General features: G+C 38.2%; 1 protein-coding gene across 7 annotated transcripts in view; it reads left to right on the top strand.

Moving 5' to 3' along the window:
* The window catches only part of CHD2 (chromodomain helicase DNA binding protein 2), a 117,141-nt gene that overhangs the window by 60,857 nt on the left and 41,643 nt on the right, over positions 1-14,641 (top strand). For all 7 annotated transcript variants that reach the window (XM_058542380.1, XM_058542384.1, XM_058542378.1 and 4 more), the window contains 8 exons: positions 1,808-1,970; positions 2,321-2,473; positions 4,663-4,734; positions 8,051-8,200; positions 8,949-9,097; positions 10,118-10,214; positions 10,639-10,731; positions 13,930-14,100. In XM_058542380.1, coding sequence (XP_058398363.1) covers positions 1,808-1,970; positions 2,321-2,473; positions 4,663-4,734; positions 8,051-8,200; positions 8,949-9,097; positions 10,118-10,214; positions 10,639-10,731; positions 13,930-14,100 — 1,048 coding nt within the window. The remainder of the gene's footprint in view (positions 1-1,807; positions 1,971-2,320; positions 2,474-4,662; positions 4,735-8,050; positions 8,201-8,948; positions 9,098-10,117; positions 10,215-10,638; positions 10,732-13,929; positions 14,101-14,641) is intronic.

Genomic DNA, 14,641 nt, shown 5'->3' with positions numbered 1-14,641 from the left:
ATAGAATTCCAAAGGCAAAGCTACAAAGCCTGGTTTGTTCAAAGATATCTAGCTTCTATCCTTGTCCCCTCCATTCTAATCCCTCTTTCCTTTAGGTATTAATTATTATTGTCATTTTTAATCTTTATTTTTCCTTTCTTTTTTAATTTTAATTTTAATTTTTTTATATTTATTTATTTAGCGTGTGTGTGTGTGTGTGAGGAGTATGAGCCCTGAGCTAACATCTGCTAATCCTCCTCTTTTTGCTGAGGAAGACTGGCCCTGAGCTAATATCCGTGCCCATCTTCCTCCACTTTATATGGGACTCTGCCACAGCATGGCCTGACAAGGGGTGTGTCGGTGTGCACCCGGGCTCCGAACCCAGGCCGCCAGCAGCAGAGCACGCGCACTTAACTGTTATGCCACGGGGCCAGCCCGTTTTTTAATTTTTAAAATATAAGCAAGTGCACTTAAACTTTTTTATTGCCTCTCTCCTCTTATATAAATGGTAGCATACTGTATACATTTTTCTGTACCTTACTTTTCTTCACTTGATGTGTGCTGAATAACATTCCATACTAGTTTATAGAGATGTTCCTCCTTTCTTTTTACAACTGCATAGTACTCCATTGTAGATCTGTAGTATAGTTTATTCAATCAGCCTTCTAGGGGTGCACATTTGGATTGTTTCAAATACTTTCCTTTTACAAATAATGCTGCAGTGAAAATCCTTAAGCATTCCTCTTTGAGATAGATTCCTAAAAGCGTGATTGCTAAAAGCATAAAGAAATTTCACTACTCACAGGGCCGGCCCGGTGGTGTAGTGGTTAAGTGCACGTGCTCTGTTGCTGGTGGCCTGGGTTCAGATCCCAGGCACACACCAACGCACCGCTTGTCAGGCCATGCTGTGGTGGCATCCCACATAAAGTGGAGGGAGATGGGCACGCATGGTAGCTCAGGGCCAGTCTTCCTCAGCAAAAAAAAAGAGGATTGGCATGGATGTTAGCCCAGGGCTGATCTTCCTCACACACAAAAAAAAAAGAAAAAGGAACTACTCAGATAAAAGCACTTCTAATATTTTAGAGTTTATGGTTAAAGCTTATACAGTCATGCGTCACGTAACGATGGTTGAGTCATTGATGGACCACATATACAGGGGTGGTCCCATAAGATTAGTGCCATAGAGCCTGGATATGTAGTAGGCTATACCACTTAGGCTTGTGTACGTACACTCTGATGTTTGCACAACGATGAAAACGCCTAACGACTATGTTTCTTAGAACATAGTCCCGTTAAGCAACGTGTGACTACTGTACGTGGATATGCATGAATATATGTGTATTTCTCCTCTCCTCTTTCCAAGTTGGGGTATAAAACATGCTTATCATGAGCATTGTATCATGTAAAATACCCTTTTACAACAGTTTAAATGGGTACATAGTTTCTATCTTATGGTATATCTAATTTATTTAACTGATCTTCTATTTTTAGACAACTTATTTCCACTTTTATACTGCAATAAAGGGTGTTTCAGTGACCATCTTTGTTTTGCATTTATGTGTATATATGTATATGTATTTTTGTTGTTTTTTCCTTTTAATATTCCTGTGTTCAGTCAGGTTGAAATACTCAATAGAATGGGTAATGTTCTCAATCTGAGTGGAGATGTGAGGGGTCCTGGTTAGCTGACAGGAGATGCAAAATTAAGTATCCTTCCCTGCCTTTTTAACTTTTTTCCCAGTAATGCTACTTTCTCTTATAATCTTCTGGTACCCCCAACTCTCTATTTCTTTGAATCTAATAATATCATTATCATCTTAATTTGCAGATGGATTCTGACCAGGAATTACAAGGCTCTTGCCAAAGGAACAAGAGGCAGCACATCTGGTTTCCTTAATATTGTGATGGAACTCAAAAAATGCTGCAACCACTGTTACCTGATTAAACCCCCTGAAGAAAACGAAAGGGAAAATGGACAGGAGATTCTTCTGGTACGTGGGGACCTTGTTCGTATTTACTGTCTCGAAGACAGTTTAGTTGCCATAGATGCTTTTTATCAAAATGCTCTTTTTCCTCCTTTATGACTCTTCAAGGAGCATTAAAAGAAGCTTTAAAAAGCAGGTGAGAAAAGTTAAATAGCTAGGAAAAATCTGGAAACTATAGTGTCACAGATACCAGGTAAAGAGCATTCAGGAATTGCTTGTCAGCCAGATTGCAGATGGCTTCGAAAAGCTCAAAGATGATTTAAAAAGATGATTTAAAAATATGAACTCTTAGAGATTAAGGACAGATTGAAGTATTGTTTTGAACATGATGATTGGAATGTCTTTTCCATCTTCAGTCCCTGATCAGGAGCAGTGGGAAGCTGATTCTATTAGATAAACTGTTGACAAGACTTCGAGAAAGAGGGAACAGAGTACTTATCTTCTCACAGATGGTGAGGATGTTGGATATCCTGGCTGAGTACCTGACTATTAAGCATTATCCTTTCCAGGTAAGAATGCTGTTATTGGGGTCTCTCCCTTCCTCCCTCTCTCCCTCTGGGTTGTATGCTTTGCTTGCTGAATTATCCTAAAGTAGAAAACAAGAGTTTTCTTGCTTGAAACAAATTGAAATTAAGGTTCCAGGAGGGTCTTAATTTTTGCTTCCATGCCTTTAGGCTACCGTATAATGAAAATGGTCGTGTGAAGATCATCCTTCTTTTTTAGAGGGCAAGAGGGCAGGGATTAGAGAAAGGAAAATTGGGCAAGAGAAAAGTACTTTAGGTGGTGTTTTGCATTTCCAAATCTGTGGTACAAGTGGAGAGGAAGGAAGTGTGAACCTGATTATAGAGGCCCAAATCCTAGAAAGAAAGAAAAAGAGAGAGGTGACGGTGTTGTACATTCATCCCAAAGGAAGGTCCTCTGGCTGTGGGGCTGGGCACTGAGCAGCACAGTGTACTTGAAACCTTGCTGGTCCCTGAAGCAAGGGGTGATGGCTCCCCTCTGTGGAGTTGTCGCTGCAGATTTCGTCTTCCTTCAGTTATCTCCTTTAAGTTGAGGAGAAAAATAAGGGAACAAAGAGTTTCTTCAGCAGAATGATGTTTTTAGACTATGGGAAACTTATCTCTGATCTGTTTATAGACATGCATATAATTTAGTTTGACTTTTGGCATAATATTTTTATGGTGCTTTGATTTTTAAGATTTATTAAAAATTTTTTTTAGCTTTGTATGGGTGGACTGTTCTACCAACTCATCTAATTATGCCTGTATTTAAGAAACTTAGAGTCAATGATTCTCTCCTAAGAAGGCTAAGCTTTAAAACTCACTAACAGATTGTCTTTCAAGATACCCTGAAAGGCATTGTTATATCCATAATACCTTGTGTGGTCTTTCAGCAGCAGCTGTCTTAGAATGTAGTTTAATACTGTGGATATTATCCAAAATAACGCACACTACAAAAAGACAGTTATCTCTTAGTGTATCTGATCCCCGTGAGCTTTCAGGTCTAGTTAATCATTTGATATCAAGTAAAATAAGAAGGTGTTACTTTTCTCTCTAGGGGATAAGTAGACTGCAGTCCTCTCAGGTTTATCCTGCCTAATATCTGTTGTTAATGGGCGTATTAAAAGGAGAGCATTTGGGTTTTCTGACTTCAAATAATAGGCTATGAACCTGCCATTTAAACTTTTCTTTGAGTTAAGGCTCTGAGTGGAGTTGGGAGTCAGAAAGAAGAAAGGGGGTTCCCATATCTGATTTTGCTTGTGTTCAGGTGGCTCTGGGTCTGGTGGGCAGAGCTCTGAGCTGTGGAGATGTAGGTCCTTCCACAGACTCTGCTCCCAGCTAGTCATTGATCACTGGCCAGCTGACATCATCTCTCGGGTCAGTTCTGCCTTCTGTAAAATGAGGTATTTTGTTCAAGTGGTGATTGTGAGGGGAAAAATGTGAAAGTGATTTTTAAAAGAGTAAGAAATACTTTATATGTACAATATACAGGTAATAATTCTTCAATATTTATTTTATATGTTATATGGTTTCTCTAGGATGGTGTCGTTGTGGACCTAGAACTGACATATACTCTAATAAAAGGAATTGTACATACTAAGTAAATGCCAGAGGCTCTCTTGAAGATGCATTTTCACTGCTTGAATACTTTGCACTGACTTTAGAGTGTAATTTTGAAAGAGCGGGAATATGATCAACTTAATTTTAACATTTTCAATTATGGCAAAATGTTTTCTAAACAAAATTATGTAAATAACTTTTTGGTTTGTATAGCACTTAATAACTGGGCAACTTTTAGCCACATTAGCTAAGAAGCGACATTTTTCTGCAGGAACTAATTATTAGGTGACCAGTGGTAGTATTTCCTAATCTCTTCAGTCCTCACGGATGTAGAAGCAAGCAAAACCTCTAGCTTGGGTTGCCATCTTTCTCCTTATAGGTCCTGGCAGCCATTCTGATCCTTGGATAAACCTAGATAGTCCTTTGAATCAGAAGCTTCTGACCTTGAGTTTGTAACCGGAGAGCTTGTGGCAAGTAGAGTGTGCTGCTTAAGCACAGCCCATTGACAGCATTTTGCCAGTGCATTCCAGTTATTTTTACTCAGTGGGTGTTGGAGTGATAAAGGTTGCAAGTCTTGGTGTTCTATTCTGAGTGTAGCTGATCTTCCTACCTTATGATTCTCTTGTTTATTTTTACAGCGTCTGGATGGTTCCATCAAGGGAGAAATCCGAAAACAGGCACTGGACCACTTCAATGCAGATGGGTCTGAGGTACACCATGCATGACTTTGTTATTTGAGCAGCTTGGGCTCTAAATCAAGGGGAAAGCCTTTCTAGTTAAATATATTCTGTTTTAGAAACATTTCACAATGCAATTCTCCTGCCTTGAGAAGGGAAAGAGAAATCACTAATATAAAAGATACCTCTTAATTTTGTTATTTGTCGCTCCAGAAAAGCATATGCATGCTTGTTTCTCTCTCGGGTCAGTTTTGGATTAATCCATTAATCCCTGGTCTGGATTAATGACAGGGTAGTTCTGATATCAACTGAGTGTTGTTTGGTGACTTCCAGATACCAAATTTCTGGGCCTAGGAGAGCAGCAAGGCAAGGGTTGAGGAGCGCTGGCCAGTAGGATTCATTTTGACATGTATGTTACATCAGAAGGTTTTGACCTGTTCTGTTTTGGTGACTGAGGCTTGAAAAGTACGTTTGCCTTGTGTCAGATTTGTTGGGCTCCTGGTACGATGTGACTTAACGTTCTTACTTTGGCTTACAGCAGCATTTGTTAATCAGTAAGTGTCCAGCTTGGATTTGACGTTATAAAGTATTTTGTTTTTAAGCCACATACAGAAGAGCTAGTTAGGACAAGTTAGAAAACATGGTGACATTGTAGTTTGTGCATATCAAACTATAAAATACTATGGGATTTGAGAGAAGTGGGATGAGGAGAGGTTTAGTGTTGGTAACACTGTGGCAATGTGTAGAGGTAAAGGAAGCCATGGAGAGAGCCAGAAGTAGAACTACAAGTGTTTTGGAGAGAATGTTAGAACTTCTGAAGCCTGGGCCACTATTTTGTATACATAAAACAGACTTAACTTTCTGCTTTCTGAGGAACTTTGAACACTCTTACTGTCTGTGTCTGTTACTCCAGAATGATGTGACTTCTGCCTCTAGAATTGCACATAGTCCTATATAGAATATAGTGTTCTGGCTGCTTGTTTAGCCTGACATTTTAGTTCTTGAGGAACTTTGGGCACTACTCTCTTCAGAACCAAGGCTCTATAGGAGAAGAGGAATTGAATTACTAAAAACAGTGATCATGATCTAATTCCCATCCCTCCTTTCTCTCCTATTTCCTCAACTATAAAATCATGATAATTCTAATACTTCACAATATTGCTGTAAAGATTAAATGCAGTAATCAGTATATAGCACTGAGCGCACTGTCTGGCATATACAGTCATGCGCCGCATGACGATGTTTCCGTCAGTGACAGATTGCATATACTATAGGGGTCTCATGAGATTAGTACTGTGTAGCTAGGTGTGTAGAGGCTATACCATCTAGGTTTGTCAGTACACTCTGATGTTTGCACAATGACGAAATCACCTAACGGTGCATTTCTCAGAACATATCCCCATCGTTAAGTGACACATGGCTGTAGTCAGCACTCAACAAATGTTAGCTGTTTTTATTATTTAGTATTTTTTGAAATTGGTTTTATGTTCTCTACTCTTAGTTTAAAAAAATAGTTTGAGTTAATGTTTTGTGTTTTTATTTCTCAGGAAAAAGCTAAAGTTGCTTTTTTTATAATTCTCAATTGGCCCCCCTGCCCCATGGCTATATATAGAGTATAAGTTCTCTACCATTTTCTGCAAATCTGAGTCTTTTTTTAATTAATTAAAATTAAATACTATATCATTGGGGGAAGATGTATGCACATTTAGAAAATTGGAAGATGGTGAAAAGTACAAAGAAGAAAAATTCTACAAAATTCCCATCCCAGAGACAATTTGCCATTCACATCATTTGAGTGTATTTCCATTCATACTGGATGGAACCATTTATTTCTTTATATATTTACCTGATTGGGATCATACTGCATGTAATTTTGTTGTCACCTTTCATTCAAAATTATACTTTGAGCATTTTTCTCATGTCATTAAAGATTTTTAAAAACTTTAATTTCTAATATTTTCTCAAGCCTGTACTGTTATTTATTTAACCGTTTGATTGTTGTTGGATGTTTAGTTAAGAGGATATGAGCATTTTAAAAACATTTTGCTAGATTACTTTTCCCAGTTTATATTCGTATTGTTTATGTATGAATATTTCCATTTTACCTCACCCTTAGCAGCATAGAGTTTCATAATTTTTAACCTTTGTCAATTTGATAATAGACACAAATGACGTCTCATCATAATTCATATTATCTTTGATAAAGAGTGACATTGAGAATGGTTTATATGATCATTCAGACCCAGATTTTATTTAAGGTTTAGGTATCTCATTCTAATGAGTGTCCACTATTCACCTGCAGACTTCTCTTTAGAGTGTGGTGTTTCTTGGTATTTCTGCCAAGGGTCACAGAGTGTGTGCTGCCTCAACACACCTGTTGATCAGTTCTTTATTGGAATTATTTAAAGTTCTTGTGAGACAACTGTCTCCATTTTTATTTCTATGGCATAATGTTGGTAAATGTGACTATTGGTTAGAATATGGAGATCTTTTCATTGCATCTATGTATGTATATTAAAAGTTCCACTTACCAAAATATAACTCACGACTACCAGTTTTTGAGTGCCACTTCTGTGCCAGAAAGGTGTCAGCCTTTGAGATGTCTGATAAATTATCTGAAAACAGAAATCTGTTTGGCTTTCTTTTTCTCTGGCTTGTATAGTTTATTCTCTGCCTCCTGCCCATATTTTTCTGAGCACTGAGATGCAGGCAGGTGTACCATGCCTGCCCAGTCTCTTATCTTTGCTGGGGAAACTGGAATATGTCAGTGCCTGGGTCTTTCTCACACATGGCTCTTCAGCCACACCTCTGGTTTTCTTTGTGCATGTGCTTTGGGATTGAGGATCTTGTGCTTCTCAAAAGTTCTGTCTTGTGATCTTTAGTGCAGTGTTTCTGTATTCCTCAGCAGCCTAACAAATGGGTGGACATTTACGTAATCAAATTTCCTTATTTATACTGACTGCTGTACATGGCATAATCCACCTTTATCTGGAAAATAAATATCTAGGCAACTTGCTGGAATGATCCCCTTGATGATTAATTTTGTCTGGTTTTTGTTAACTGCTTGTATACTAGTTTTAGCCAGAGGAGAACACTAACTCTTTTGCTCCTGTTGTCTTGCCAGATTCTACTTTACTCCTTGGTTCACTGCACTGACTCTTACCTCTTAATCAAATGAAAATACACTCTGCCATCAAGTCCTTGGCATTCTTTTAGCCTCCATAAAGTTTGTCCATCATATCTCACTTTTCTTCACACCTGCAGGGGTTTCCAGGTTAAGGGCTTATTGGACTGTGAAACTGTTTCTGAGAAGGCCACTGCATAAAGTAGTATATTGCATTGTGTACAGGACTTCTGTTTCCTGCTCTCGACAAGGGCTGGTGGCCTGGGAATCAATTTGGCTTCAGCGGACACAGTCGTCATCTTTGACTCTGACTGGAACCCCCAGAACGACTTGCAGGCACAAGCCCGAGCCCATAGAATTGGTCAGAAGAAGCAGGTTAGTGGTGAGCGGCTTCTGGAGATGGCTTGGGGGAAAGGGAAAGAGGGAGTTATTGTGCTCTTTCAGGATGTTTGTAAAATGCTTTTTTTCCTATTTTGCTTTCATTTCCCCAAGGATAGATGTCTGTTAATTAGTACAGAGAAGATGTCTTTGGGGCTAAGATGAACTGTTCTCTTTTGCTGTTTGAAAAGTACATCACCAGTGACTTTCTGGTTTACCTCAAGAAAGAGATATGATGAAGAGACTTAGAACTGAAATTTTTCTCTATTTTAATATGGAGGAGTTGTTAAATATTCTAACATTGTTCAAGATGGTCTATTTTTATTATACATGACAATGTTAGCTCTGAGGTATGTTGAAAAGTACATGCTTGTTCCCTTCATATATGAATTTCAAAGTCTGCTCTAGTATTGGGTAACTCATAAATTTCATACACAGCCAGAGATTCAGTTTTGGTGAAACTTTCCGTCCGTGAAACTGATTCTTCTTTAGCAAGATGTTTATCGTTAGAACGAGGCTGTGATAACAGTTCTTTAGAGGCAGTTTTATTTAAGAATGTAATCTGCTGCAGATAGTAAAAATATTGCCTCTACTTAAGTTGCCTACTTGGATGGATGGCTTACAGTCATTTATGGTAATAGAGAACAAATCTTTTTTTATTTCTTCTCTTGGTTTTAGACAGACATACCTTTTTTTTTTTTTTTTTGGTGATCAGTCATAAGCATAAAATTTCCTTTTCCTATAGGTAAATATTTACCGCTTGGTTACAAAGGGGACGGTGGAGGAGGAGATTATAGAACGGGCCAAAAAGAAGATGGTATTGGACCATCTGGTGATTCAGCGCATGGATACGACTGGTCGGACGATCCTAGAAAACAACTCAGGAAGGTCCAAGTAAGTGCCAGAAAGATGGGGGAAGTAGGCCGACTCAAACTGATTTTACATCAGCATTTGATAGAATTCATCCTTCTAATAGGATTCTCTACAACTGATGTTAGTCCATTAATTACCTGGAAAAGGCCAAGCCAAGACCATAAAGAGATGGCGTGTTCATTTTATTTTGTTTCCTCTGTTTCTTTTTTTTGCCTATCAGCCCTCTGCTTATGTGCTCTCTCTCTTTCTTTCCTGCCCCTCTCTTGCCTTTTGCTTTTGGCTGTGCGTGTGACATATGACACAGCAGCAGCACTGGCAGCTGTGTGCACCCCGTTAGGCTTTGATTTCGGCACAATGTTGTCTTGGACTTTTCAGCAGTGAGAGTCCACCAGATTGAATTGGCAGCTGTTTTCTTACTATTGGTAAAAATGTTTGTGTGGACATTGTTATTTTTCTTATTGAAAACAGAAGAGTATAGAAGGAAAGTAGTCAAGTTTCAATTGGCTTTATTTGGAAGCACAATTTCTCACACAGAGTTTACATTTTGACCAAATCTTTGAGTGTCTTCTGTGGCAGTCCTTCAGCTTGTGTTAAAGGTGAAATCAAGTGAGCCCTTACTAAATACACTATTTTCAGATAATTATCCATTCAAGAGTAACCAAATGGAAAAAGCTTTTTTCTTTGTTTTGGACCAGAAGTGAAGAGGTTGAAAATTCTTGGTGAATAACTTTCTGAGTCAAAGGACAAAGAGAGAAATCACTTCTTTTATGTCGTTAATTATCTTTCTTGCTTAACCATGTAGTAGATGAGCCAGTAGGAAAACAGTTGATTTCCTAGTTTTCTGCTAAATTAGGTTTAACGCCACAGAGTCATCATGGATTAAAAAAAAAAGAAGAAATATTTGAGAGATCATTTTTCTTGGGGCAGAATTTATATTTTCACCAGTAATTGGATCCATTTATAAAGGATAGATATTCTGTAGCACTCCATAGAAGTTATTTGACATTCCTAAGAGATTACAACTACATTTTACTTCTACAGCTCAAATCCTTTTAATAAAGAAGAGCTGACAGCTATTTTGAAATTTGGAGCAGAGGATCTCTTCAAAGAACTTGAAGGGGAGGAGTCAGAGCCTCAGGTAATTAACAATGAAAAAATTTTTTTGACAAGTATCATCTGTGAGAGTGTAAATTTTTCTGGAAGCAGATTCTGGCTCTGTTAGATGCTTTTATAAAGAAATAGTAATTACTTGAAGGACATGGTTTCTTGTTTTTCTTCTGGAGCTCAAAGCTTTTACTAAATTGAATAGGCGAGAAGGAGAAAAGCATTTGAGGGTGCTTTGTTCTTTTTTATTCCAATTTTATTTCTTGTAATTTCTGAAGTTACATCTTGTCATTTGTATAAATAATAGTTTGAAACTTTAGGTGTAAAAGGTATAAACTTGAGTAATGTAAAAGTAAATGGAATATCAGAAAGGCTCTTTAGTTTATTTGCACCAAACATTTGCAGTCATTGCTGATCACAATTGCCATTTTACCATATTTGTGTCGCTCTTCCTTTAGGAAATGGATATAGATGAAATTTTGCGCTTGGCTGAAACGAGAGAGAATGAAGTGTCAACAAGTGCAACAGATGAGCTTCTATCACAATTTAAGGTATGAAAATCGTTGTGGGAGAGAGTCTTCAGCATTGATTCATTAACTATTAATAACTGAAGTCTGTACTTCCTGTGTGCGAGGCACTCTACTTTTCTCTTTATGTAAATTGACTCGTGTCTTCAGTATCATTCTCTTGAGTTCCTAGTATGTTGTGAGTGTAGATTCAGTCTTCTCCATGAAGGTAGCCACTGAAGTGGTACATCCTGCTCAGTCAGTGAGTAGAGGAAAAGAAGTTGGTGAGGAGGGCTGAGAATATGCTGTCAGTGGAAAGGTGAAAAACTAGATAGTGTGGAGCTCTAGGAGGTGTGGAGGGGTAGTGGGAGAGAGATTAATAGAATCAGATGACAAAGAGAGGTCAAAGGTGTGAAAACAGAAGGTGACAGTTGGGAAGTTCTTGATGACTTGGGATTGTTTTTTTAAGAGCAGTTACAGGGTGGTCACTGGTAATATATAACAATTCAGTGAGATCAGGACTAAATGCAGAAGTTGGGCACCAAATGTATAGGAGGTGGCAGCATTAAGTATAGACATTATTAAAAAGCTTAGTGAAGAGTACAGTGAAGGTAATTTGTGAGGATAGAGGGGTCAAGCAAAGCAAGGTTTTTGAAAGATATTACCATATTTCTAGGTTAAGGAAGGAACTTGAGAATAGGGAGATATGGAAGGTTCTAAGGAAAGATGGAAAATTTCATGACACATTGCCCCAGAGCAGACTGGAAGGGATGTAATCAAAAGCATAGATGGAGGAGTTGGCTTTTGAAACAAAAAGGAAAGTACATTATAAGGAATGGGAGGGGAGGGAAGATGTGGAAGTTCCAGTTGGTGACCTTAATTACCAGTAAAGTAAGTGAGGTATTTGCTGAGAACTGGAAAAGGTTTGGGACGACCATGGGTGGGGCCAGGAGTTGCTGGGAGGAGCTTGATAGGGAGTAAGCTGAATTTAGAAGATATGGTTTCACCTTGGAGCCACCCAGCAGGGTCATATGACTTTCTCCAGCAGTACTTGAGGTCAGAGAAATTGCATCAGTTTGTGATCCCAAGGTAGGGAATTGGCTTGGGAGGTATTGGAGAGTCAAGGTGGCAGAGGTTTCCCAGATTCAAGTGACAATGTGGTTGAAAGGATTGGCTGTGGGTTGGTTCCATGCAGGTTAGAGAAGCAGGGGAGACCTGGAGGTTACAGTGATGGTTAAGCGCTGTGGAAACATTAGGATTAAGGAAGAAGTGGGTGAAGTGTTTGGAAGGAAGCAGTATTGTGTGATGAGGTCCAAGGTTGGCCACAGGTGGAAGTTATCTCAGTGGAAGAACAAAGGAGCTGAGTGTATCAAAAGCTCTAGGATCAGAGTTATTAATGTGTCTGAGGATGCAGAAGATGGAGGTGAATTACTAGTGTTTCAACTGGATTCCACTTCTATGAGTACTGCTCCCTTCTTAAACAGAAGAAATCTTCATGATGGTGTCTTGGCCAGAATATTATATGATTGTTTAGGTATAAAAATTTCTGTATGTTACAGGTTAATCAAAAGTAGTCAGTACATTGCAGGTGACTCTTGCCTTTCTAAAGCCCTTTTGGCTGTTATGTTTCAGCACCTGGTCAAGTGATTTGATAAAAGTAGGAGTCTGCTTACCCTAGGGGCTCTCTATTTCTAGAGTGCTTCAACTGAGTTGACTTGTATTTTTCCTAATAACGTTTTTTTTTTTTCACCCTAATTTAACATGTTGGAAACACAGCAAACATTTTCTTGAGACAACTTAAGATTATCATTTTCTTAAGTAATAATAACCAACATTTGTATAACTCTTACTATACTTTAGGAACTGTTTTAAGTACTTTACATATATTAACTCCTTCAGTCCTGTGATGAAGTAGGTACTAGTATTATTTTCATTTCTTAATGAGGAAACTGAGGCACAGAGAGGCTAAGTAGATTCCCTGAGGTCACACATATGTGGAGTTGCGATTACATCCTAGGCTAGTGGTCTCGCCTGCAGAGTCAGACTCTTAACCACTATGCCACCCTTGGAAAAGTTAAATTCCCGACTGCATGAACCCCCAACATATTTATTTCAATTTATATCATTTTCATGTGGCTGTTTTGAAAGTCAGATCTAAAGTAATTACAAACAGTGCTTAATTTAAGAGATTGGTCAAATGATTCATTTTATGAAATAGAAAAATGTTGAATTTTCAATCTCAGAAATTACACCTTGTTTTTTCTTGGAATTTAAAAAAATTTGATTGTGAAGATCATGCTATCCATGTTGGAAGTTAGAGTTAGTTTTGACCAGAAGTAGTGAAGTTCTGATTTCCCTGAGAGCTCCGAGTGACTTTGAGGAATGGAGTCTTCAAAAGCTCTTTTGTAGTTCATTATAGTCACAAAGGCTAGGTAGGAAGGAATAAAAAGAATGTGGATCCCAGGCCTGGGGCCTGCCCACCACTGCTCAGAGGCTGGGCAGAGTGTGGATGTTTCTGTGTGGCCATTGTGTGTGTCGTTGAAATGCACGCACTTAGATGGTTTTCTTTCTAGGATACATACTCTTTCAGTACCAATAGGTATCATATATTAAATATGTGACACAAAGTAAATGGAATATTCTTCCAGGTTTGTTTGAATGTTTTGTATTTTATGTTCTCATTTTCATTCCTAAGGCTAAAGAGCACTTTTGAGCAGATGAAATCATTACACACCTTTAGCTTCTGTACTTTTGATAAAAATGAATAAGGTAACTAGTTGGCTAGATGATAGTTTGTGCTTTGAATTATGCATTGTTTCAAATGAGCTCTATTTAGTAGCAATTTATAATTTATAGAACTCTAAGTTCATAATGGATTAGTGTTAGGTATTCAGCATTTTATAATTTAAATAAATCTAAATGTTCTAATTTGTATCATTTATTAGAAAATATATATGATTTAACAACAATTAAAACTTGTAAGACATTTTGTATCTTTATATCTGTTTCCCTACTTTTCTGTAAAATTTCTGATGAACTCTTAAGGGTTTGCTAAGTTGATTTTGGGGGGAGAAGGGAGAGGTTAGTAGCAGATTGGTTATTTGGTTATGTAATATCGTAAGAGTTCTGTTATTATTCTTAGCATCTTACGTTTGAAACACTGGATGAGTTGGTCGTTTAGCAGATGGTGTTTGGGAAATAGGGAAATGTCAGTCAGACAATGGGTTGTGCATTTGTTTTAAGGTTGCCAACTTTGCAACAATGGAAGATGAAGAAGAGCTGGAAGAACGTCCTCACAAGGACTGGGATGAGATCATTCCAGAGGAGCAAAGGAAAAAAGTGGAGGAGGAGGAGCGGCAGAAGGAGCTGGAAGAAATTTATATGTTGCCTCGAATTCGGAGTTCCACTAAAAAGGTGATCAAGTGAGATGAAAGATCTGAAAGTACTTATTATGCTATAAAGGCTACGGAAGTGCTGATTATTCAAGGAAGAGGCTTGCATTGTTGCCCTGACATGCGGGGTTCCAGGGCAGTGATAGGAAACCTAGCAGAGGGAAACGGCAAAATGCACAGGGCTTATGAGCATACCTGTGAGGTATTTGATCTTTGCAAATTGGCTCTTGGTGAGATGGCTGAGCAGGATTTGAGTTTGACGGAAGTTTGCATTTTGCTGTTGAAGTTAGAACCTAACAATTTTGTTCTAATTGGCAGTGCTTTTGACTTTCAGAGTCAAACCTCTTTTTGCCTTTGTTTATAGCACTTGGTATAAATACTTAGCAAGAGATTATATAACTGTAAACAAAGAACATACACATACTTCGCAGCTAACAAAGCCCCATCACAAGCACTCTCTAATTTGATTTTTGCAACGGCATTGATGTAGGTAGAATAAGTTTTATTACCTAGTTTGTTGAAGATGATAGACTCAGGTTTGTCCAGATCGTGGTAAATCAATA

Source organism: Diceros bicornis, chromosome 5 (assembly GCF_020826845.1).
Source record: "Diceros bicornis minor isolate mBicDic1 chromosome 5, mDicBic1.mat.cur, whole genome shotgun sequence".
NCBI lineage: Eukaryota > Metazoa > Chordata > Mammalia > Perissodactyla > Rhinocerotidae > Diceros > Diceros bicornis.
This window is presented reverse-complemented; position numbering and strand designations above follow the sequence as displayed.